Source organism: Strongylocentrotus purpuratus, unplaced genomic scaffold (assembly GCF_000002235.5).
Source record: "Strongylocentrotus purpuratus isolate Spur 01 unplaced genomic scaffold, Spur_5.0 spur5_scaffold_2, whole genome shotgun sequence".
NCBI classification, from domain to species: domain Eukaryota; kingdom Metazoa; phylum Echinodermata; class Echinoidea; order Camarodonta; family Strongylocentrotidae; genus Strongylocentrotus; species Strongylocentrotus purpuratus.
Window position 1 is genome coordinate 27266829 of NW_022145605.1, and position 23083 is coordinate 27289911.

The 23083-nt window shown below is 37.6% G+C and overlaps 1 protein-coding gene across 1 annotated transcript; it reads left to right on the forward strand.

Annotated features, from left to right (window-relative positions):
- Positions 1 to 144: 144 nt before the first annotated feature.
- On the forward strand, positions 145 to 22797 carry LOC575912 (carboxypeptidase B). Its single transcript, XM_030992121.1, has 10 exons — positions 145 to 377; positions 1330 to 1417; positions 15129 to 15380; positions 15832 to 15933; positions 16377 to 16493; positions 17368 to 17481; positions 18245 to 18344; positions 19708 to 19925; positions 20823 to 20907; positions 22484 to 22797. Exons 1-10 carry the CDS (start codon positions 280 to 282, stop codon positions 22711 to 22713), a joined length of 1404 nt encoding a protein of 467 aa, XP_030847981.1. The 5' UTR covers positions 145 to 279; the 3' UTR covers positions 22714 to 22797.
- The last annotated feature ends 286 nt before the right edge of the window (positions 22798 to 23083 follow it).

Consider the following 23083-nt stretch of genomic DNA (forward strand, 5'->3'; position numbering starts at 1 on the left):
CGCTTTGACCGAATGTTACTATTCCCACACGATATAATCCAAATATCTAATTGATGGCCATTGGTTCCTTTACCAGATTATTATGATTAATTGGCTGAGTATAATTATTCAGCGCATTACAGGCATTTCCCTGGCATCCCTAAGTAGCCCCTTTACAAAATACCACATCCACGTTGCAGACTACTGTGATAACATTCAGAACTACATCCTGGGGGATTCTGATATCTAGAAGAATCAAGTAATATTTTTGGTTTGCAAAATCGCCAGAAATATTGCACGATGACTTGGCTGAAAGGAATTACGCTTATGTTTGGGATTTTGTCGGTATTTTCTGGATCCATACATGCCGTTCTCGGTCCGGGACGGAAATATGATGGGTAAGTTGTCAACTAAATTAAGATTAACACTTTCCAGACTTCAGTTTCCTTAAAGAATCGTTGAATACATACATAGGCGTACGATGCGTGGGGAAGGGGGCGGGAGGGGGAGGCCATCCCAGAGAATTTTGAAATTACCAGTATAGTAGTAGTGGTGGTTATTTTTACCCGACTGCTAAAAAAACCCATAAATGCTTGTTAGTAAGCAACCAGAGGACTGACAGCTTTAGGTCCTCTCCGAGGGACCGGGTAAAGAGGATCAATGCCTTACCAAGCTTGGTTTCGAACCCGGGTCGCCGGATTACGAGACCACTGCTCTACCAACTGAGCTATCGCGCCTCTTTATTAAAGCAAATGTCGTCTCATATTCGGGCACCCCACCTAATATTCAGGCAGTGGGGTGGCCTGTTAGTAGTTTCTGTATCTTATCTGATATATTACGGTAAAAAATCTATACATTTCACTACCTAATAAAGTATATAATAATGTTCTCAACCGCCTCGCCAGCTCCTAAAATTCAGTTGATACTCGGTCCAGCAACGTCAATCTCTTGCGAAATTGTACCCGTGAGGTAATGGATATTTCAATACCCTATTGCATTTCTCATAGAAATAATGTCGCCTTATGTAGTAATTATAATGTAACGTCTGTACAAGTCATGTCAATATGTGATGGAGGAGGTATACTGAAATTGCCTTATGTTAGATTTTTTCAAAGTCTTGATGAGCGTGTTCAGTATAGTCGGTACAGTATCAAAAGTGTGCATGGGTAAGCTACAATGTAGTTGTATTCATATAAAATACACCCTCCTCTCTCTCTCTCTCTCTCTCTCTCTCTCTCTCTTTCGCACTCTCTCTCTCTCCCTCTCCCCCTCTCTGTCTCTCTCTTTCTCTATCTATCTATCTCTCCCTCTCCACTCTCTCTTTCTCATTCTTTCGTTCTTTCATTCCAGATATCAAGTTTGGCGCGTGGTGCCGTCCAACGCTCATCAAATCAAAAGACTCATCAGACTCGGGGCAAACTTTGATGGATTCGATTTAGTAAGTAACTGAATTCCAACAATTTTTTGTTAAAAAATTGAGGGGCACGTTCCTCTAGAACAATGTCCTGCAATCTGAAGCATTTTATGGGCCATATTACTGTATAGACCTCACTCTTTTGAGTACATTTCTCTAATCCCTGCAGACTCACTGCAGGGATCGGTTGTGTGTTGTTGTTGTGTAACTTGTGTTGTTGTTGTTGGTGTTTTTGTTTTTATTTTTTTAGGGGGGGGGGGGTGGCGAAAACCAACCTCGTCGAAGACACCGGATACGCCACCTAAACTTACTTTCAATTCTTTCATTTTCTTTCATTTTGTATTGATATCGTATTTGGAAAGAATTTTCAGATTTAAAAATATGATGTATTTTGGACTGTCATTGAAATATTGCAAATGACGCTATTGTTTCATTACTTAAGTAGCTCCGTGATCAAAACCATCTCGTATAACTTCAGCCGTCAATAAATCAGGTATAGTTGTTTAAATATTTATCGGGCACTTAATTAAAAAAAAGTAAATTATGGAAGAGACAGAGAAACACAGAAGACAGAGTGTGGAGTGACTAGAGAGAGCGGAGTTACTAGAGGGAGAGAGAGAGAGAGAGAGGGGGGGGGGGGGGGGGGGAACGGGAGAGAAAATGAATCACGTGTGTAAGATTACTACAATTAATCATTGAAGGTACTTTATTTCACAGGGGGCTATGATCCCTCAAAAAACAAAAAACAAACAAATTAAAAGAAATCCATCCAGAGGATTTGTGACATCAGGATAATAACCAAACAAGCATCAAAAAGCACTTTTACACAAAATGCAAACAACAAGTAGACAGAGAGACCCCATTAAATGCAACCGATGTAAACATAATAATTATATAGGCGTGAAGAAAATGGTTTAGGAACGTGAGACGTAGCTGTACTTATGTATATATATATATATATATATATATATATATATATATATATATATATCATGATAATACTAATAATTTTAAGGAAAAAAATACAAATAAATAATGAAAAATAACACAACCCAAAAGACTTTCTATGTTGCCTATAATTTGATTTTATTGAAATTCAAAATCCATTTTCTCTTGCAAGAATCAATTCAAGTCTTGTACAGTTACCACCAATGCTTACCTAACAGTTCAGGGGTCGGCATTTTAAACATAATCTGATATAATTACTACCTAGTGACAATGTGAGAGACAAGATATTTAGTGATCTCTAAAAGAGAAAATTTGTAAAGATAGAATGAGAGTCGGCGATAATAGGAGAGAAATGAGAGATGGACGTCATAAAAATCTCCCCTTTTCACTTTTGTTCTACGTTTCAGACAAAAGAAATCATGAAATGAAGATAATAAGGTATGATTAAAAAAAGACCTAACATAGGCGGGAAAATATCAATTTGGTCTCAAAAAATGACCCAGGCAACAATAATTTCACTAGGCTGACGAAATCCGAGCTAGAACTATTTTCTAGATGGATTTTGGATGGCGTATAGTGAGACGTATTTCAGAGCTTCGTACGTCTCTATACCCGAGTCATCGATTTGGGTTGGGCTGATAACGAAGGAGGTTCCACGGAGCTCCACGGCGTAGGAGTGGACGATACCTAACGCACCATACGTCCAATCGACACTCGAGCCGTATGCTTGGTCTATGTAATCAAAGACAGAGAAAGAATTGTTTTGAATTATTTTTTTACTATTGTTATGATGATCATCATTTCTTAGTTATTTTTTTTTTATTGTCATCATCATTTTCATTATCTTATCATTATTATTATTAGTATTATTACCTAAATTATTATTACCTAAATTATAATCATTATTATTTTGCTTCTTCTTCTTCTTCTTCTTCTTCTTCTTCTTCTTCTTCTTCTTCTTCTTCTCCTTCTCCTTCTTCTTCTTCTTCTTCTTCTTCGTCTTCTTCGTCTTCATTGTCTTCTTTGTCTTCTTCTTCTTCTTCTTCTTCTGTTTCTTCTTCTTCTTCTTCATCTTTTTATTATTATTATTAGTAGTATTATTATCATTAGTAGTACTAGTATTAGTATTATTATTAGTTGTAGTATTAGTAGTAGAGTAGAAGTAGCAGTAGTATCTGTAGTAGGAGCAGTAACAAAATAATTTACTCACAGATAACGTTGGCGATAGAGCCAGTCTTGTACGATCTATTACCCATGGCGGATACGGCACTGTCTGATACAGATTTCTGAAAATAAACACGAGATACGACGTCCATACATGAATTAAAAAATCCGGGTTTTCGCAAGGATGATACTAACAGATACTTTATCAATATTCGTCTAGCCCTAGCATCAAGCTATGAATATACGCCCAATGACGATGTCGATTTCAATTGTCATTATGTAAATCTAAACTTATATAACACCATGACACCCTAATCTGTATACCGAGGAACCATGTACCTTACATGGGTCGAATGTGACGGATGTAGATAAATGTCTTGCAAAAGGACATTAGTGCCGCAGTGGGACTCGAACCGCGGACCATGTGATCCACATCCCGGTGACGTATCTACTAGACCACGACACCTCTATACTGAAGGTTATTCTAAATTCTCATGGATCACCTCTTTTTTTTGGGGGGGGGGGAGATCTGGGCCCCATGTCACCAAACTTGTCATCAGTGACAAATGACAATTTCTATTATAAGCTAGAAAAATCTTTGCTTCGGATTGGCTTTATTTTTATAAAATGTTTTATAAAATGATGTTTCTTAATATGATTTTACTAATGACCGGTCATTAGCATTAGCATTGCTAATGATCCGTCATTAGTAAAATTACGTGTTAGGAAAGATAAATGCCTGGTCACATGTAAGCTCTCAACAAATCATTAGATTAGGATCCGCTTCATCATCTTATAAAAGATTATGTTAATCGTCTATTAAGCGCTAATCGGTCAAGCCCTATTGTAGCACTTTTAAAACTCCAGTCTCACAACATGCGCAGCTCCCAAGATACTCTATTAATATGGCAATCCTCGTCACATAAAAAAAAAATAACATTCGGACATCGAGCATTTGCATGCTCATGTCCCAAATGGTGAAATAACTTACTATTATATATTAGGAAATCACAATCGTGTATATAAAAACTAAAAGCACATCTTTTCATTTAACTTTATGTTATAGATTTAAGCACTTAGGGAGCTCTCGCAACGCAGTAGAATATATTTGCAGAGTATGTCTGCGCTTTATTAATGTATATCTTTATTCATAATTCAATTAGTATTCAAGAAAGCCAAGGAGGGCTCGGAATACACAATTGAGTTAACTTTCTCTTTATAAGTGAACATGCCTTCCTATACCTTAATTCTCTTCTCAGTTTTTCTTCCATTTACTATATTTTCTTTCCTATCAGCGTTCTGTTATACATTATGTGATTTTCATAATAACATTTATAATGTTCTCTCAGTAACTGTGTTAACTTATTACTTTCGTTCCCAACTCAAGCTATGCTTTTTGGACTTTCGCCCCCTTCTGTTATCTGATTTATTTACTGTATGCTCTAGGTTAAAATCATTGTTACATATTTATAAATACATTGTGTTACATATTGTACCGTTGAGAAGGAAATAAATGTTAATAAATACAAATACAAAATAATAAGGAGTACCTGGACGGTATAGTCTGTTGGTAAAGATTCGGTATAACCCCAAGGAGTCATCCACATCTCCCCGTAGGCGTGGAAGTCAATGAAGGCCTCGACGCTGTTGAGATTAGTGATGTAATCCGTCACAGACTCGACTTCGATCTCGGACCAGGGATGGGTTCCAGGGTAGGACTCAGAACACTTCGAAACTTTTGCGACTGAGGAAAAGTAGATGATAATAACTTATACCGTTTTCAATTTAAACTGTTTTTATTCATTATTCATTATTCTTTTATATATCTATTTATTTATTTTATTCAATTTATCAATTAATTGATTGATTGAATTGATTAAACTTATCAATTAATTGATTTATTGATTTGTCTAATTAATCAATTAATTTATTCATTTATATAGATATTCATTCACTTATTCATTCGTTTATTTCACCTGCATATCCAGTTCTACTGATGGCGATATCTTGTATCATCTGGAAATGCGCTATATAAAGCCGATCGATATTTCGTATCGTTTTTTTTTTTTTTTTTTTTTTTTTTTTTTTTTGGGGGGGGGGGGGGTAAGGTCAGTTTTTGGGGTTACCCATTTTTTAAAATTATTATTAAAAACAAAAAAAAACAAAAGGGGGGGGGTTTCGTCTAAAACAAACACATAAACAAATTTAAGGGGGGTTCAACCCCCACCCCCACCCCCTGCGTACGCGCCTGCCTCTCTCACACACACACACGCACATAAAGTGCTCCCCATTGATTATTATTCTAGAACCGATCCTAATTTGGGTTTTTTGTGCGTTATGCTTTTTTAAATATAAGAAACACTTTATATTTACCCCATTCGTAGTCCCAGTTTCGGTTAGGGTCAGTTCCGACGCAAGTGGAAGCTGAATTCGGGCTGCGGGTCTTACGCCACATACGATCCTAAGTAGAGAGCAACAAAAAATAATCACATAAACCCTGTTTCACTGAAAGCTCGAAATAATTTGTAGATATATATATATACCTGTATATTCATTTAATATGCTTATTATGTGCGCACACATTATCGGTCCCAGTTTCAAGGAGCAAACACCACGGAAAGTTAATTTCTTGTAATTATAAGGTTTTCTTATCATTATTATTTTGTCAGGTGGTGAACGATCACCTACATTAATCAAAACCTTTTGGGCATAAAGATTTAAAAAGTAGTAGTAGTAGAAGTAGTTCAGATTCCGTCCGTTTTGATACGTTTTGTATTTTTCAATCATCTATGTCCTCCTCCCTTACACCATGGACCTTTTACGGATGGACATTCATCGTTTTCTTAACGAATTTATTGTGATTGTCTCCGTCAATGTCGTCTCAATAACATTCCCTATATGTTTCTTCACTTTGATCTCATGATGGTCACCGCCAAAAAGCCGGGACAGAATCAAGATAGTGATTTTACACATGTTAATCTACATGCGCAGAAGATAATAACTCGCCTAAATCATGGAAAATCGATGTGCAGTTCTGGCTTATAATCGGAAATTGTTGTTCCGTGTACTGTACATGTATTTTATTTTGAAAAACATGTTGATATTACCAGATAGAGGTTATTTTTGGATTTTGGGGTTGTGATTTAAAATCCCGTTTCCCCCTATTTCCTCATAATATTCCAGAGTTACCAAGCACAGGGCTTATAAAGATCATGGCCTTCTAACTGTTTTATAAGGTCATGGGTGCGTGCGAAAGTGTGCGATTCAGTAATAATACCTTTCATATCACCAAAATCGTCTGCTTTTCAACTTTGCTGCTCCCTATTGGGGATGCTTTCATTTAAGACACACTCTTACAGAGCACACCATCCAAACAAAACCCAATAGAGGGAAACTGCTCCTTTGTCAATGACCGAAAAGGCTTACACAGTGATTATTGTTAAAACAGCTGAATGTTCTCATTAAGATGCACATAATCAGAAGGCGGCGACTATCATTGGATCAAAGAAAGAATCACGTTGAATGTCCATCTGTAATAGGTCCATGCTTACACGCATCCCACACTGATCGCGCACCCCCCCCCCCCCCAAAAAAAAAAAAAAATACACACGTCGAATGAATGGCAAGGACTGTCTCAATGTTAGCGTTAGATGCGTGTCGTTTTCTCAGCTGCTTGGGTGAGCGAAATGGAAACAGTCCAGGCAGTGGAATATAGTAGTAGTAGTAGTAGTAGTAGTAGTTGTAGTAGTAGTAGTAGTAGTAGTATTATTATTATTAGTAGTAGTAGTAGTATTAGTATTGGTAGTAGTAGTAGTAGTAGTAGTAGTAGTAGTAGTAGTAGTATTAGTATTAGTAGTAGTAGTAGTAGTTGTAGCAGTAATGATAATAATAATAATAATAATAATAATCGTTATTATTATTGTCATTAGCATTATTATTATTTTCACCATAATTCTTAGTATATCATTATCATTATCATTATCATCACCAGTATTATTGTTGTTGTTGTTGCTATAATTCTCATTATCATTATCATCATAAGAAAGTCAAAGAATTGTACTCACAGAGGTCCAAGTAAACTCGTATCCGTCGACGTTATAGACAGGCAAGATATACGTGTGCAGCTCCTCTATCATCGTAGTGGCGTCTTGGTCATTCGAATCGTATCCATCAAGGAGCTACGTCACAAACGAAATACAGCGGAAACAAATCAGTAGTTTGCAGGCACAAACTTTCTAAAGTGATGCTTGAAATTCATTTATTTCATATAATTTGTATTTTTCTTTTTTGAAATTTATTTATTATATATAATTTGTATTTTCTTTTTTGAAATTTATTTATTATATATAATTTGTTTTTTTTGGGTGAAATTTATTTATTATATATAATTTGTATTTTTCTTTTTTGAAATTTATATATTATATATAATTTGTATTTTTCTTGTTGAAAATGGAAATAAAAATTTGAACTTTGAACTTTGAACCTCGAACCCTCGTCAGTCAGTGCGTGACACGGAGTCTGATGTGCGAGAAAACGCTGATTACATACTGCATAGGCTCTACCTACTTTAATTGCTCTGGACAGCCAGAGACTGACAGAACTAGGTTCTGCTCAAGGTTTTAGGAGGCGTGGCAAAATAATGTGTCGAATTAGAGGCTGCCTTGCAGACTAGAAAACAGATTTATTCCTATATATCAAATCTTCCTTCTTGATAAACAAATATAAGTACATAACTTTTCTTATGAAACAGATGATACACAGTCGTCCTCGCAAAGATTTTCGAAAAATCAACCTGCGGCAATTTCAACAGCAGTGTCCATCTTCTTTGAAATATTTTTTTTTGTTTTTGCAATATTATTAAGAAAGAATCTCAATATTTGTTGGAAATAGTTCTTTCTAAAGAAAAAAAATAATGTGAAATATACAATATGCAAGGCCTAATAATTTAAAGTTAGAGCAGTGGTCTCATAACCGGAAGATCCCAGGTTCGAAACCAGGTCGATGCGCTTGTGCCCCTTCGTGACTTAAGCCGTTGATCCCCTCGGTGCTTTCTTGGCAGTCAGGTTAAACCAAACCATCATACCAACAAATAGAAAAGTTAAAGGTATGGCCTTCTCTAAAGACACTATTTCAGGTTTACGCATACTACCATCTGCTGCTCTCGATGTCCCGATGTGTCGACATCCATGTCCCACAATGCATCACTAACTGCATGATGCCCGCGCGATGTTGATTAGGTACAGGAACCGGAAATCGCTCAATGTACACCCTCGCCAAAAAAATGTGCGATTGAAAATATATTACAGCAGTGGTAGATATGTCGGTAAAATACTGCCTTTAAAGCCCGTCTGTACTAGCTTAGCCAGGAGGGATTAGACCTCCCTGCAAGGTCACTGATAGGTGGTTATCTCATCAAATCAGCTCTCAATTAACATACGAAAAAGGGGATCATGGGGACCAACGGTCACCGATTAGCCAATGTTGGCTATCTAGAGGGCGCAAGTAGCTATACGTAGTGCAGTGGGGCTTTAAGACGTAAATCATTCCAAAGATGTCTATGATCATAATTATCAAGGCATATGAACGTACCAGTTTGGTCATGTAGATCACTGTAGCAGGGGAGATCCATTCACGAGCGTGGATTCCACCTTCGTACCATACTGACCTCTTCGAGTTACTAAACTGATTCGTTCCGATCTGTCAATGAAAAACACGATACAATCAATAACAAATCAAACATTAATCAATCAATTCTTTTTAATTTGTCAAATTGACTAAATTCTTGTTTTAAAACGGAAATATGAAAGAAATTAAATCATGCATATGACCAAAATTTCACCGACTTTTGCAGTGTAAATTCCGCTCTCGAGACATCGGTGTACGATTCCGGTTTTTGGTCATGTGACTTTCCTCGCTTCCGTGCGATCACACGCAACTGAGCAGAGACAAGTCGCGCATGCGCTCTACTCACGAACAAAAAAAAATTGGAATGAGCGAGCATACACCGACGTTTTTCTTCTTCAGTAACTTGTAAATGGCAGTCCAAAATATCGACGATTTTTCAAAATGGAGTTTGGGCTGTGTAACGGGCCTAGCAAAAGGTGTTTTTTGTCTTCTCATCATATACACAGGGGCGGAATCAAGATTGTCAAAAAGGGAGGGGGCCGGGGGTTTTCTCTTCCCGAAAACGAAATGTCGGGAATGTCATTGACCCTCCCAGTGAAGGGTTGCGCGTAGGAGCCAACTTTGTCCCGACATAAAAATTGATTTCTTGAAAGCTTGGCGATCGTATTTTTTGAGTGTAATTGTTATTGATATTGTATTAGTATAGTTGTTGTTATTTTTTTATTATGATAGTTATCAGTTGTTGATATTGATAATGTTATTGTTATTGTCATTGGTGTTGGTGTTATTGTTGTCATTGTTGTCATTGTTATTGTTGATATCGCAAGTGTTGCTGATGCATACCTTTAAGGCCTTGATGTCGCGTCCTTCGTAAGAGCTACCGACTGTGACGACTGACACAATACTTGAATACTGGGCTGCCAAGTCATTCATCCACCCTTCAATCTGATGAGAGAGCGAGAGAGAGGGGTTGCAGAGTGTGATAGAGGGGACGGAGATAGAGTGAGAGAGAGAGAGGAGAGAGAGAGAGAGAGAGAGAGAGGAGGGGAGAGATAGAAAGAGAGAGAGAGAAAAATGGGGAGAGAAGGAGAGATATTGGGGAAGAAAACGGGGAGAGAGAAGGGGGTGTGGGAGATACAAAGGTCAAAGGAGAACATTAGTACTCTGTTAGCAGTAATTATCCCAGTCAAACCGACAACACCGAAACCTGGCATCGTTTTCACGAAACCGTCACAAGTACAAGCGAACCGCCATCCCATTGAACCCGTGTTAAGTACAACAATGGGATGTCGGTGATCTTGCAATTTTGACGGTTTCATGAAACGCTGCCATGAGCGACAATTCACCGAACAAGAGTCGGGCAGTTGAGTCGATTTTGAGTCGGTTAGGCGGTTTGAAAGAGGTATGAAGGTTATTTATATAAGAATGAGTTTTTCTAATCGCAAATTACTGCATATATGGTTAGAAATAATTATGATAGGAAACATGCGAGCGACCGAAGCAATCGATTAGATTGATTGTGAGAGTCTTATTTATACCACTATTCAGTGATTATGTATTGTTATCTAAGTAATTTAACACATACAAAATATTTTGTTTTGTATCTTTGGTTTTGTTTGCCCGTTTGAATTTTTTTTTCTGCATTTGTCGATATAATAAATAAGTAATTTACACACTAGGTACTAAATTATGTGTTATTAACAAAAGTCAAAATACATAATTTAAATCAATAATTATATTAAAATAACACATAGTTGATCAATTATTTTGAAATTGAAAAATGCAGGAGACCGCCACCATGCCTTGACTTTTTGTACAGGTGATCGAATGGAGATGTAAAGGCTGAGTTGAACAGTAAAACTAGAGCTTGAACGTGATGACGTCCTTAATTTTTTTTGGCTAGCCGATATTAATTTTAAGAAATATGGGTCACTGATAATCATGGAGGAAGAATTTTAAAAAGTCAAATATTCTAACCAGGTCAAGGGTGTTGAATTGAGTGTATGAGAACGTGGCTGTAGTCCCAGCCCTCTCCTCATCGATGTCCGTTTGGAGGTCATCGACAGTGACTTCGACGTCTAGATCACGACCGTTGACGAGGCCGAGAACGAGATCTTGGTACTCGGGGCTGACTAGCATGTCGACTGGGCGGTCGACGTCAGCAGGCTCCTTCCAGAAATTGACCTACAATTGAAAAATTATCATTCAAGGTCATCAAAGATTATACTCCTACTCTTACTTTTTGCGCCCCAATCCAATGTAAAGTCCACAAAAAGGAAGAGTGAGCTAGAAGGGTTCGAAATGCGAAAAACCCAAACTCACAAACTCGGTGGCTTTGCTTCCTTGCATATATTTCATTAGAATCTAGAAATATTGCACCCCAAAATCTCTAAAGGTGTATAATTATACAACATTCGAACAAAAAGTATACACTTCTAATAACCCAGCTAAACCATATTCGTTAAGTCAGTGCCATGAAGATGAAATAAGTCACATAGAGTTTTCTTTTACTATTCTTGTCAATAATTTAACGAAATTAACGATCAGTTGCTGAGCTACATTAAAGAAAAAAAATATGGTAAAAGCACAAGAAATTGCGTTTCCTAGTAAACCAACTTATAACTCTTGATCGCTTTGCTCTTACGCTTCATTTTATCGTTATCAAACTTTGGTTACCAATCTCGGGTTTAGTACATTGAACTTAATCATAACGTGTGATGAAGCGAGGAAATCTGGTTTGTATATATCATTTTAGTTGACAAGTTCAGGTATGGGGGGGGGGCGCAATTTCTTTGTTTGCCCCTATTTTTTTGTTGTAATCACTAGATACGTCAAAGCATGATACCAAACTTTATGTTTAAGCCGTTACTTACATAGTTTCCCAGTACGCTCTTGAGAACGACTAGCTTCTCCAGCTGCAGGCGATCTTTAGGGGTGACACGGAATACCTTGTACCTGAATAATAAGAGGGTAATTCAATTTTTCTTTTAAAGTTATTGCTCCTTTTTTGAGGGGAGAATCAGTGTTTTGATACACGTTCAGTTCAAAATTGTCAAGTTGTAAAATTATATCATCTCTCTCTCTCTCTCTCTCTCTCTATCTAACCCTCTCCCTCTTTGTGTGTCTCGAGCATAATTCTTTCAAATTCAAAAATGTTTTTTTTTATTATATAGCACAAACATTGGTTCATACAAATACATGTTTACACGAAAGACAGCCACGACTGGAATATTCACAATTATGTATTACCAATAACATTTCAAAATAAGATAATAATTCGATAAATTGTTTGAAAGCAAATCGATACGAGTTTACCAATCTAAAATACAAGAAGTCCATAATACACTTGTACTAACCCATCGTAATTGACGGCTAGCGCAGTAGCTAAGAGAGCAGTGAATACCAGAAAACGCATCATCTTCGCGTCTGTTCCTTCACGATCAACGGCAAAGAATAAAGTGGTAAAAGCGTCTCTAGCACCGTATGTTATTAAACTATTATCTATAAAACTAGATAATCAGGGAATAGATAATTATGGAATAGATAATAGTAATGAATATTAAATAAATGGTGAATGTGAGGGGGTGGGTCATTCTAACCCCCTCCTACATATTTCACTTTTGGAAAACCAAGGCCTAAGTACCTAGACGGATTTCAGTCACTGCAAGAACAATACGCATCTTTTTTTTACTGCATCACCTAGATAATTTATTTATTTGACGTAATCATAAAGTGAAAAAGTCGTTTTCATTGTATTCCTACCTTTCTTTACTTCTAACATGACAAGGATTTGGACTGTATTGGACAACGCACACACAATAATATTGTGTATATAACTATATAATTAGGAATCACTTTGAAATAGAAAAGTACACCATGAATTTTCCTGCATACTTTGCTTTTAGTTTGTGGTATAAAGAAGCTTTTTAAACTAAAAAGAAAGGGTAAATATACATATTAAACACATGTATATTATTTATTTTATAAGATGATGTTATATTCGTTTTTTTTTATAAAATGATGTTTTATAACATGATTTAACTAATGACTGGTCATTAGTAAAATAACGTGTTAGGCAAAACAAATGCCTGGTCACGTGTACGCTCTCGACCAATCATTTGATTAGGATATGCTTCATCATCTTATAGTATACGATATCTCTATTTTTGATACTCATACGGGATTTTGCCCGGGAAGCAAACATCCCTTTTTCGAAATAAATTCTAGTTATTCCTCATTCCAAAACGGCTTATTAGCATTGACTCCACCCACTGTCACTTTGCACACGGCCCATTTTTGCACACGGTCAATCATTTTTCACACGGTTTAAAATATTGCACGCGTTCCATTCAGAATCGCCACAGCTGTTTGTATCGTCCCATCCATCAGTCTTATTCTGATAATGTCACAATTACATTAATTAATAATGCTGATATTAACCATTTTCAGCTTCGTAACCATTCTGGGGTCATCTTTTCAGCAAATTTAGCCTTTTAATGTTACTCTGTAATAAAAGTAGAGGTACTTGTGGTTAAATGGTAGAAATACTTGACTGACGATGCGAAGGTCCAGTTTGGTTCGAGCACCGACACTCACTAACAAAAGATACCATCTTTGACCCAGGAGTAGTTATCTGAAAGAAAAAACCCTTGAATGGTAAAGCGCCGTTATTGCAGTGGGAATAATACTCTAACATCAGGAGATACAATGGCTCAGTGGCAGAGGCCCACTTGTAATGGATTGAAATTCGATTTAAAGAATGTCTACTTTTATATTGAAATGTAGCTGTTTTATTTCTAGATATTTTCAAAACTAAAAGAACTCTCATCATTAAACATGTATTTCTGAGTTTATGATAGGTCGTTGTGACTGTCAAAGTTTGGGGCGTACTTTTGTCACAGATCTCTCTCTCTTCCGGTTCGAACAGCTGATTGTGTTCTCATGGCTTCTTGTCATAATCAGATTAAGTATCTTTACTGATGATTGTTATTAATTAATTAATTATTGAATACGTCTATGATTGCTATATCAACACCTTATCAGGAAAGTTCAACGTGAAGGTTATGAATAATATTGGGTTGTGAATTTCCCTGTTGTGCGTTATAGATGTACATGTATTTCATTACTTAACTACATATAACATATATTTATCTTTGTTATAACATTATGTCAGAAATGCATCTCAGCAATGCACTAAATATTTCATACTATCAATTTGAATGCAGAGAAAATCTAATCAATGAAACATGTAAAGATGAATTTAAGTTCTGGTCTTGCAATCGCAGTGTGAAAGAAATTGTCTCGAAGCAGGAGACCGGTTTACTAAGATTGGTTCAAATTTTATGCATAGTTCTTGACCACTTGAAAGCTTGCCCGAGGCTTGCCTGATAAAGCAACAAGTCATGTATGCAGACTGGATTCTAAGTATTGTTATTCATTTATTAATAGCAGGTTAATTGAATAACTTGTTACTACTATTTACTAGATCCCCAGGAAAGAATATGTTAGAATCTAAAATCAAAGAATCATAGCGAATTGTTTTTGAAGGTTTACTTATAGCCTTTGAGGATGATAATAATGAAATAGTTCTATTTATAATAATAAATAATAATAATAGCCTAATAGTCCACTCCAAATTTTATCGCACATAACTGTATCCATCCCCAAGAAACGAAGTAGTATTGTTACCCTGGTTTAGCACAGCTGCCCTATAAGGCGCTAAAAGCATTACAGGAATAACATCCTACCAGATGCCTATTCACTACAGGGCAGAGAGGGCAAAAGCAAATTAATATCTTTCAACAAAAAAACAAAAAAAAAGAAAAAAGAAAAAAAGATTAATATCTTTCAAAAGGATATTAGTTCCGTGGTGGGACTCGAATCACGAAACCATGCATGTGACCCACAGTCTGCTGACTTATCTACGAGACCCCGATACCTGGAAACCTCTACAGGTTCTTAAGCGGCATGCTGATAATAATTATTCAATCTCTTTCAGCTCGACTTCTGGAGGGAGGCGACGCCGTCTTCGATCGGTCGTCCCGTCGACATCATGGTACCATCGAGCCTTCGGAACAACGTCCACGACATACTGACGTCACTCGATCTAGACGTCACAATCACCATCCCCGACGTGGGAGCCCTAGTGAATGGCCAGATGACAGAGATTCAAAAGAGACAAGTAAACGAGCCAGTCGGTACAACAGCCCTATCCGATTTCGACTACACACGATACCATACGTATGATGAGGTAAGGATATGAATTCAGCGAAATTTTACAATGAAAGAGGGGCGTCCATCCATTTTGAAGATGGTGGGGTGAAGGGGGTGGGGGGGGGGGGCTGGCTAACACCCACGTTAGAAGCGTTCGTGTCAGTAACTGGTCGTATTTACCTAAGTCCGTGAATATTTCTGCATAGTATACTATTTGCAGAACCAGCTTTAAAACAGTCTTTAAAAAAAGGAAAATTTCATTGTGTGGGTGTATAGTTTTATCATTATCAAACATCAATGGGGAGGGTAAGCTACTGGCAACTGCAAAAACCAACCCCCGGGCCTGCGACGTAAATTAATGAAGAACACAATATCTGTAATGGTAATAACAAGGTCTAATATCTATTTAAAAAAAACATATTGATCATCTCGTTCCCTTTATGCCCAAATAAATGACTTTATAACCAATTTTTACTTCCCCCCTGCAGATTCAACAATGGGTGTCAGACATTGTGAGTGAGTACAGTGACATCGCGTCTCCCTTTCTGCTCACAACCTCATACGAAGGAAGACCAATCAATGGATTCCGTGTAAGCAATTTATAGAGATCACTTTACAAATTTACTAAAAATAAGATAATGAGAGAGAGAGAGAGGGGGAGACGGGAGAGACAGATAGGGGTTGAGAGAGCAAAAGAGAGAGAGAGAGAGAGGGGGAGAGCGAGAGAGAGAGAGAGAGACAGAGACAGAGACAGAGAGAGAGAGAGGCAGAGAGAGAGAGAGAGAGAGGGGATGTTTGAAATCTTTATAAGACATATGCTACTCTTCCCGGGAGTGAAGAGTGAATTGGAGTAGGTTGGAATAAAATCTCGTAAAACTTCATGGTAGTTTGGCCGCAGCTCATGTAATCACTTTCAAAAAGCTTAGAACTCTATTGGAGCACAGGTTAATAAACGCCAAATAGAAGTCGAAGAAATAATCCACGAATCAGAAGCATGAAGCCTAATAAAATATATATTTGAATCTTGTTATAGATCAGAGGAAGAAATAGCGATGCGAGCGTCACCCCTCCCCCTGCAGTATGGTTTGAGGGCGGTATACACGCAAGAGAATGGATCAGTCCAGCCACCGTCATGTGGTTCACAGGAAAGGTAATTTTATTTTTATTTCTTGCTTTGATAAACACTAAGACTTAACCCGTTTCTTTACAAAAAAAGTCCTGGCCTGGCTGTCTTATAAAGAGTTACGATTGACCGATCCGAATCAAGTTTGCAGTCTCTTATGTCTTATGTACATAGTTGCGATCGATATCAATCGCAAATAAGTTGCAATTAATATCGACTCTTTATTAGACGGGGCCCAGGGCATCGTTTCATGAATGGTCATAAGAACAAGTTCGTCGATAACTCATTGAAACATACGTATTAAAATTAACACGCGTTTTGAAGATACGTCCTCGAACTTGTACTTGTAACCGCTTCGTGAAACGATGGAAAGAAAATTTAAATATCAATTCTTAAAGTCATGAATGTCAGCATCTCTGTGGAAATGTGTCACGGAATCAGTGGCCGATGTGTGTGTATGTGTGTGTAGGAGGGGGGGGGGGCAGCCGAAACCTTTTTACCACCCCATCCCCCCACATCTATACAATAAATACACAAATGAAGAAAAAGTGTCCCCTAATTGTGTATCGTGCACACAAAATTCGACATTAAAATACAGCTGAGAATGTGATTTTTTCCCTGATTTGTTTTTTTGTTTAGGTTTGCTCGTCTTAATAATGTGTTCCCCATTTTAAGACTAAGATCCTGGATTCACCCCTTTGGGCTATGCCATGTATAAAGCAAACGACAACTCATGTCCAACTCATTAATCTCAATATCTTAAGTGGTCATCTAAAAAAAAAAAAAAAATCAAGATTATACATGTAAATTATCCTTGTTAATTACAAAGTGAGGTAGTTATCTATTTTTGAAGATATATAAAATAATTATGACGTTCGCGGTTTTTTTTCCTTCAATGAAGCTTCTTCAAGATTATGAGGACGGCGACGAACTTGCCGTGAATATGTTTGACAACATGGACTGGTACATCGTCCCATCTCTCAATGTCGATGGCTACACTTATACTTGGACCAATGTAAGTCTATCTAATAGAAGGGTTTGGTTACCACTAAAAACAAATTTGGTAGTGTTTATCACGTGGTTCATATTACACTATAATAAGGGTTGATATCGTCCTGTCGTTGTGTTTTTCATTTGGAATTGAGAACTGAACATTAGCTTTTATATAGATACCATCAGTTTTTTGTTTTTAAACTTAAATATAAGAGACATGTTGCGTAGACAGATTAAGAAGTAACATGCACGATGCATGATGTTGAATGAAACGTAATAAAAGTGACATTCCATACCTCTGACATCACTGGCGATAATGAAAGCATATTAACCAAAGTCCGAGTATGAGCTTGACTAAAATAATAATGTAAAGATTATTGATATATTTTTAAAAATCATGTAATTTGAAAGCAATCTCCGATTTTCATCTGCTAACTTAAATATTCGTTTGTCATTTTCACAGAATTAAGATACTTTCTCCAAAATAGAAGGGTTCACATTTGGCGCTTCAGCAATCAAGATACTTATTTGTTTGTTTTCTTCTTCGTTTAAAAATTTTATATCCAGCTTTATAAGTCAATCCTTTGTTCTTTTACTAGACAGCTCTGAAAAAGTTAAAGTAATGTACAATTCTAAAGAGATTGAAAAAAACTGTTGAGTTCCATCAGTTTAAAATGTAAACGTTTTCCATCATCTTCTTGATACCACGGAAGATTAAGTTTCTACAGCGAGAAAGATATTGTGAGTTTGTGACGTCACAGTGCAAGTTTGTTCTCTATGTGTAGGATCGACTTTGGCGGAAGACCCGATCGGATAATTTCGAGGAAACTAACAGCGGGTGTTTAGGAACCGATCCGAACCGTAACTTCCCTTTCGGATGGTCAGGTGAGTTAGGTCTTTTGCTAACCGGTGGTTTAATAAAGGGGGAACACGCCCCCCCCCCTCCATCACATGGTGATTAAAAGACAATGAAAGGAAAACGGAGGCAAAATGAGAAAGAATGAGGGGAGGAGATTTCAAAATAAGACAAACAACCCCTACCTCTTCCCCAATTATGTACTGCATTTGTATTCCATGCACCTGCTAAAATTAAGATTCGTGTCTCATCATCTATTAGCATCACTAGGAAGACAAAGGCAATGATGATGTATTGTACATAATGTATGGAAGCATGCAATTTCATTATGAAGGTGTGCTAATCTGCGAGAAATTACATACCATTGTCTATTCTAGAATATTAGTTTAGTCTGACATATCTGACATAGCAACTTATATGTTGCTATTGTTTGTGGTACTGTAAAAGGTGGTCAACTTTGGCAAAGTTACATGCCACTTTCTCAAGTTAGCTCATTGATGACTGACAGATGATGTCACAAGGGGAATGGGATCTGGAGGTTTTTGGGGTGGAGCTTAGCAAGTTTGAAAAACAAATATTTCAAAAAATGTTTAAAAATCTATGAAACAAATTCAGAAGTTTACATATCAAAATATGAGATGTATGCAGGACTGCACACCAACAGGAATACACTTCGATGTCATGGGCCCTTTAAAGAAAGTGTTTCTGACTTTGCTGGAGTTGTATATGTATCGTATTCGAATTGACTGGGGATGAAGAGATCTTGTGTTCGAGTCCTATAGCACGGCCCTTAACTAATCTTAAGCAAGGTATTTTGGCAGAATGGCAGCAGTTAATGAGTGCAGTGAAATCTGCAAATACATGCAGAATGCACGGTGTGCCTAATCGAATCCAATAAACAGATTAACAATTTGTAAAGGATTTAAAATGGGGGAAATTCTATACTCTTAATGGAAGAGAACTGGGCCCCCGTCTTATTAAAAAAAATTGCAATTGATCTGAATCAATCGCAAGTTTACAGCCACATATATCGTATGTGCACACATGTAGTTGCTATTGATATCAATCGCAATAAGTTGCGATTAATAGCAACTCTTTATACGACGGGGCCCTGTAAATCCCCTCCTTTGGGAGTCATATTAGGGATCATTTCGTTGTGGAGTTGAACCCACTCCAAAATTAGAAGTGGAATCCACTCCAAGCTAGATGTTCGCATGACACAATTGACATGTTTTAGGACGGATACAACTATTTTGGATAGGGATTTCCACTCCGGAATGAACGGATCACTACCTATAGTGGATTGACTGAATTCCCACTCCTGTCGATAGAGAGAGAGAACACGAACATAGTCATTATTATCAATATGCTTTTATCATCGCATCGTTCTAGGTAACGGTACCAGTCCATTTCCCTGCTCGAACATCTACCACGGAAAATCCGCACTCTCCGAAACTGAGATCGACGGCGTGGTCGAATACCTTCGCAGTCTGAAGGCCGGCGGACAGGACTTCCATGTCTTCATGGACTGGCACAGCTACGGACAGTATTTCCTCTCGCCGTGGTCGTACTCGGCCTACGCCCCGAACCCTCCCGACTACGATGATATGGTAAGAATGCAAAGATGGAAAGGGTGGATGTTAACCAATTGCATTAATTTCATTTCATTTATTTAATAATAATAATAATAATAATATGGATATTTACATAGCACCGGTATCCGCCAGGCTCTGACGCTCATGGCGCTGTACATAATATTTACAACAAAATACAAATGTCATGATAATAAATATTAAGCAAAATTTATTCAAAATATTATTACAATTGAGATAAAGAAAAAGAAATACTTAAATCAAAACCATTGAAAACGAGAAAGTAGAATAATTGCAAATTAAACTGGACATACAGTTAACAACTACATTATTCATACCCTTAATTTTATAGATATGTAAGTATGTGAAAATAGATTTATCCTGATTTATGTTGCTTGAAAATGTGACATATTATTATAAACGCTTACATCTAAAAGTATTCAGCGAAGGCCCTAATTCAACCAGTACACCTATGAATCTTGACTTACGAAAAACACAAAAATCACAAAATGTACACGGGGTATGAATAATTTAGAAGTTAACTGTATTTTATGTGGAAATTGAAAGATCCACCTGTGGATCGACCAGAGCCAGGTCGTATAAAATAGAATACAAATTATGAACAATTGTTAGAAATCGCAACTCTCCAGTCAAAGGCACACGATGCGATGTGAAAAATACTAAATTTCGGAACAGTTATATGGATAGGCCAACTAAAAAGAATTTGAAATTGCGATTCATCAGCTTAGAAAAAAGGAAGGGGTTCGCCTTCATTGTTGCCTGACATTGCACCATGTTTGGGGGATTCTTTCGACTCTGCCAGTCTTGCGAGCTATTGCCACATTGACCACAAATCTTGCCCAAATCTACAAGTTTTTAATATTTTCATTCTTTATGACTCCTTTTCCTCTCCAGATGTTGATGGGCAATGCTGCTAGTGACGCCATATTTGATGTGCACGGAACTGTGTTCCAGAGCGGTTCTTCTATTGAGCTTCTCAGTGAGTAGGCTGTAGGGCAGGCATTTCATACCATAACATCGATTTGTTTTCCTCCATCATTTTTCCCCCACCCCCACTCTCTCTCTCTCTCTCTCTCTCTCTCTCTCTCTTTCTATGTTCATTCAATTTAAAGTCTAATTTGTTTTCTCCTTATAATCATTACAAAATGGTAAACATAGATTGCAGTGAAGTAAATAATTTAGAAAATATACAGAGGTGAAAAAACCCGTTATGCAAATCATGTGTTGGGAATTACAAATAAACAAGTTATGGTAAGAACATCATTATACGACGTATTATAGGCCTTCATTATTATTATCAATACTTAAAGCCCAACTGTGCTACTTGCTCCCTCTATATAGAAAACAATGCCTAAGCGGTGCCCGTTTGTCTCCCATGGTCCTCTTTTTCTTATGTTAATTGAGAGCTGAGGTGATAAGATGGTTCCATGACACATGCTCCGCCGACGATTGCTCCGCCGACAAATGCTCCGCAAAAAGCGACTATTGCTCCGCGACATTTGCTCCGCGACATTTGCTCCGCCGACATTTGCTCCGCCGACAATTGCTCCGCCGACAATTGCTCCGCCGACATTTGCTCCGCCGACAATTGCTCCGCCGACAATTGCTCCGCCGACATTTGCTCCGCCGACAATTGCTCCGCCGACATTTGCTCCGTCGACAATTGCTCCGCCGACATTTGCTCCGCCCCCAAAGTACCCCGTTGAAGACAAATGCTCCATTTTGCAGGGGAAAAAAAGATAGGAAGAAAGGAAAAGAAAAGATAGGAAGAAAGGAAAAGAAAAGAAAATAAAAGGACAAGAAAACATGGAAAAGAAAAGGTCAAGAAAAGAGACAAGAAAAGGCTGAAGACAAGGAAAAACGGACACAAAATAGAATATAGGAAGATTAATGACGGTAAATCTTGCCGGCGCTACGTCGGGACACGTCGGAGAAAAACTAGAAATAAAATGGAGTATGAAATATACTACATGCTCGTGAAATAATCATTAGTGATTAAGGCAGATGGTTTTCAGTTATTATATGAAAAGGATGAAAATTCGCTTGCTCGCTACACTTTATATGTTAGCTAACTCGCTAAAAAATAAAATTGACATCGCCTTAATGTGCCCGACCCGTCCTGCAGCAAGAAAACTCTGTTGGATACTCATTATTGTTGACAATAATTCATGGGTTGAACGTTCGCTGTTCAGTTTATGGTATAAACGTGCCCATTTAATCAAGGAAGGAAATTATTAGCAGGAAGATGCTATTCAATATTATTCATAAGTCTACATTTTTAGCTCTCTCTCTCTCTCTCTCTCTGTATACCATCGTTTAATGAAAAGGGAATAAATATAACCTTAAATGATATAGTGCCCTAGAAAAATCACTATTTGTTGAAAGAAGGTCTATTAATGGTTGAACACAGTTTATCTGTTATTTAAAAGTTTCTGCACCTGCTCCCCCCCCCCCCCCCCCCCCCTCAAAAAGGGATTGGCTCTTTCGCAAAGGTTTATCTCTTTTTTCCCATCGGTGTCATCTGATCGTGGAATTAAAACTGCCCTTTCTTTCAGACGAGGCGGCCGGGTCCAGTAAGGACTGGGGGTACGTGCCCTACGACCCCACCAGCAAGTTCAAGGGTGGACTCGGGGCCAAGTACTCCTACACCGTGGAACTCCGTGACAAGGGCGAGTACGGGTTCCTGCTGCCCGAGAACCAGATCCAACCGGTTGGAGAAGAGATCTACGCTGGCGTCCGCGCCATCGGGGACTACATCCTCAGGGAGCTGGGCTTCATTGTCTAGATTGATGACCTCTGCTTTCAGCTGATGTTGATTCCTTGTACAGTCAAACCTGCTTTAGCGACCACCTGTCTACAAAGACCACATCTTTTCTCATTGAAACATGTACTGAATGAACCTGTACAAAAAGACCACCTGCCTATAAAGACCACTTTTCTTGTCTCCCTTGGGTGGTCTTTATAGACAGGTTTGATTGTATTATAATTATATTTTGTTGATTGGTTACCTGTTCTTCTTCAAGTTATCTGGAGTTTCGGTACTAACCGGATTACCCAATTGCACATCGTTCAATATGCAGTTATGGCTGTATAATCATTTTCTGTTTGAAACTAAATTAAGCATGTTGCGTTCCAGTTGCATTACATACCTCGCA

Coding starts and splice junctions, on each gene's coding strand:
- LOC575912 (XM_030992121.1), top strand. CDS start 280: ATGACTTGGCTGAAAGGAATTACGCTTATGTTTGGGATTTTGTCGGTA. Junction 15,934..16,376: donor GACCAATCAATGGATTCCGT/GTAAGCAATTTA, acceptor ATCTTGTTATAG/ATCAGAGGAAGAAATAGCGA. Junction 18,345..19,707: donor CTTCCCTTTCGGATGGTCAG/GTGAGTTAGGTC, acceptor GCATCGTTCTAG/GTAACGGTACCAGTCCATTT.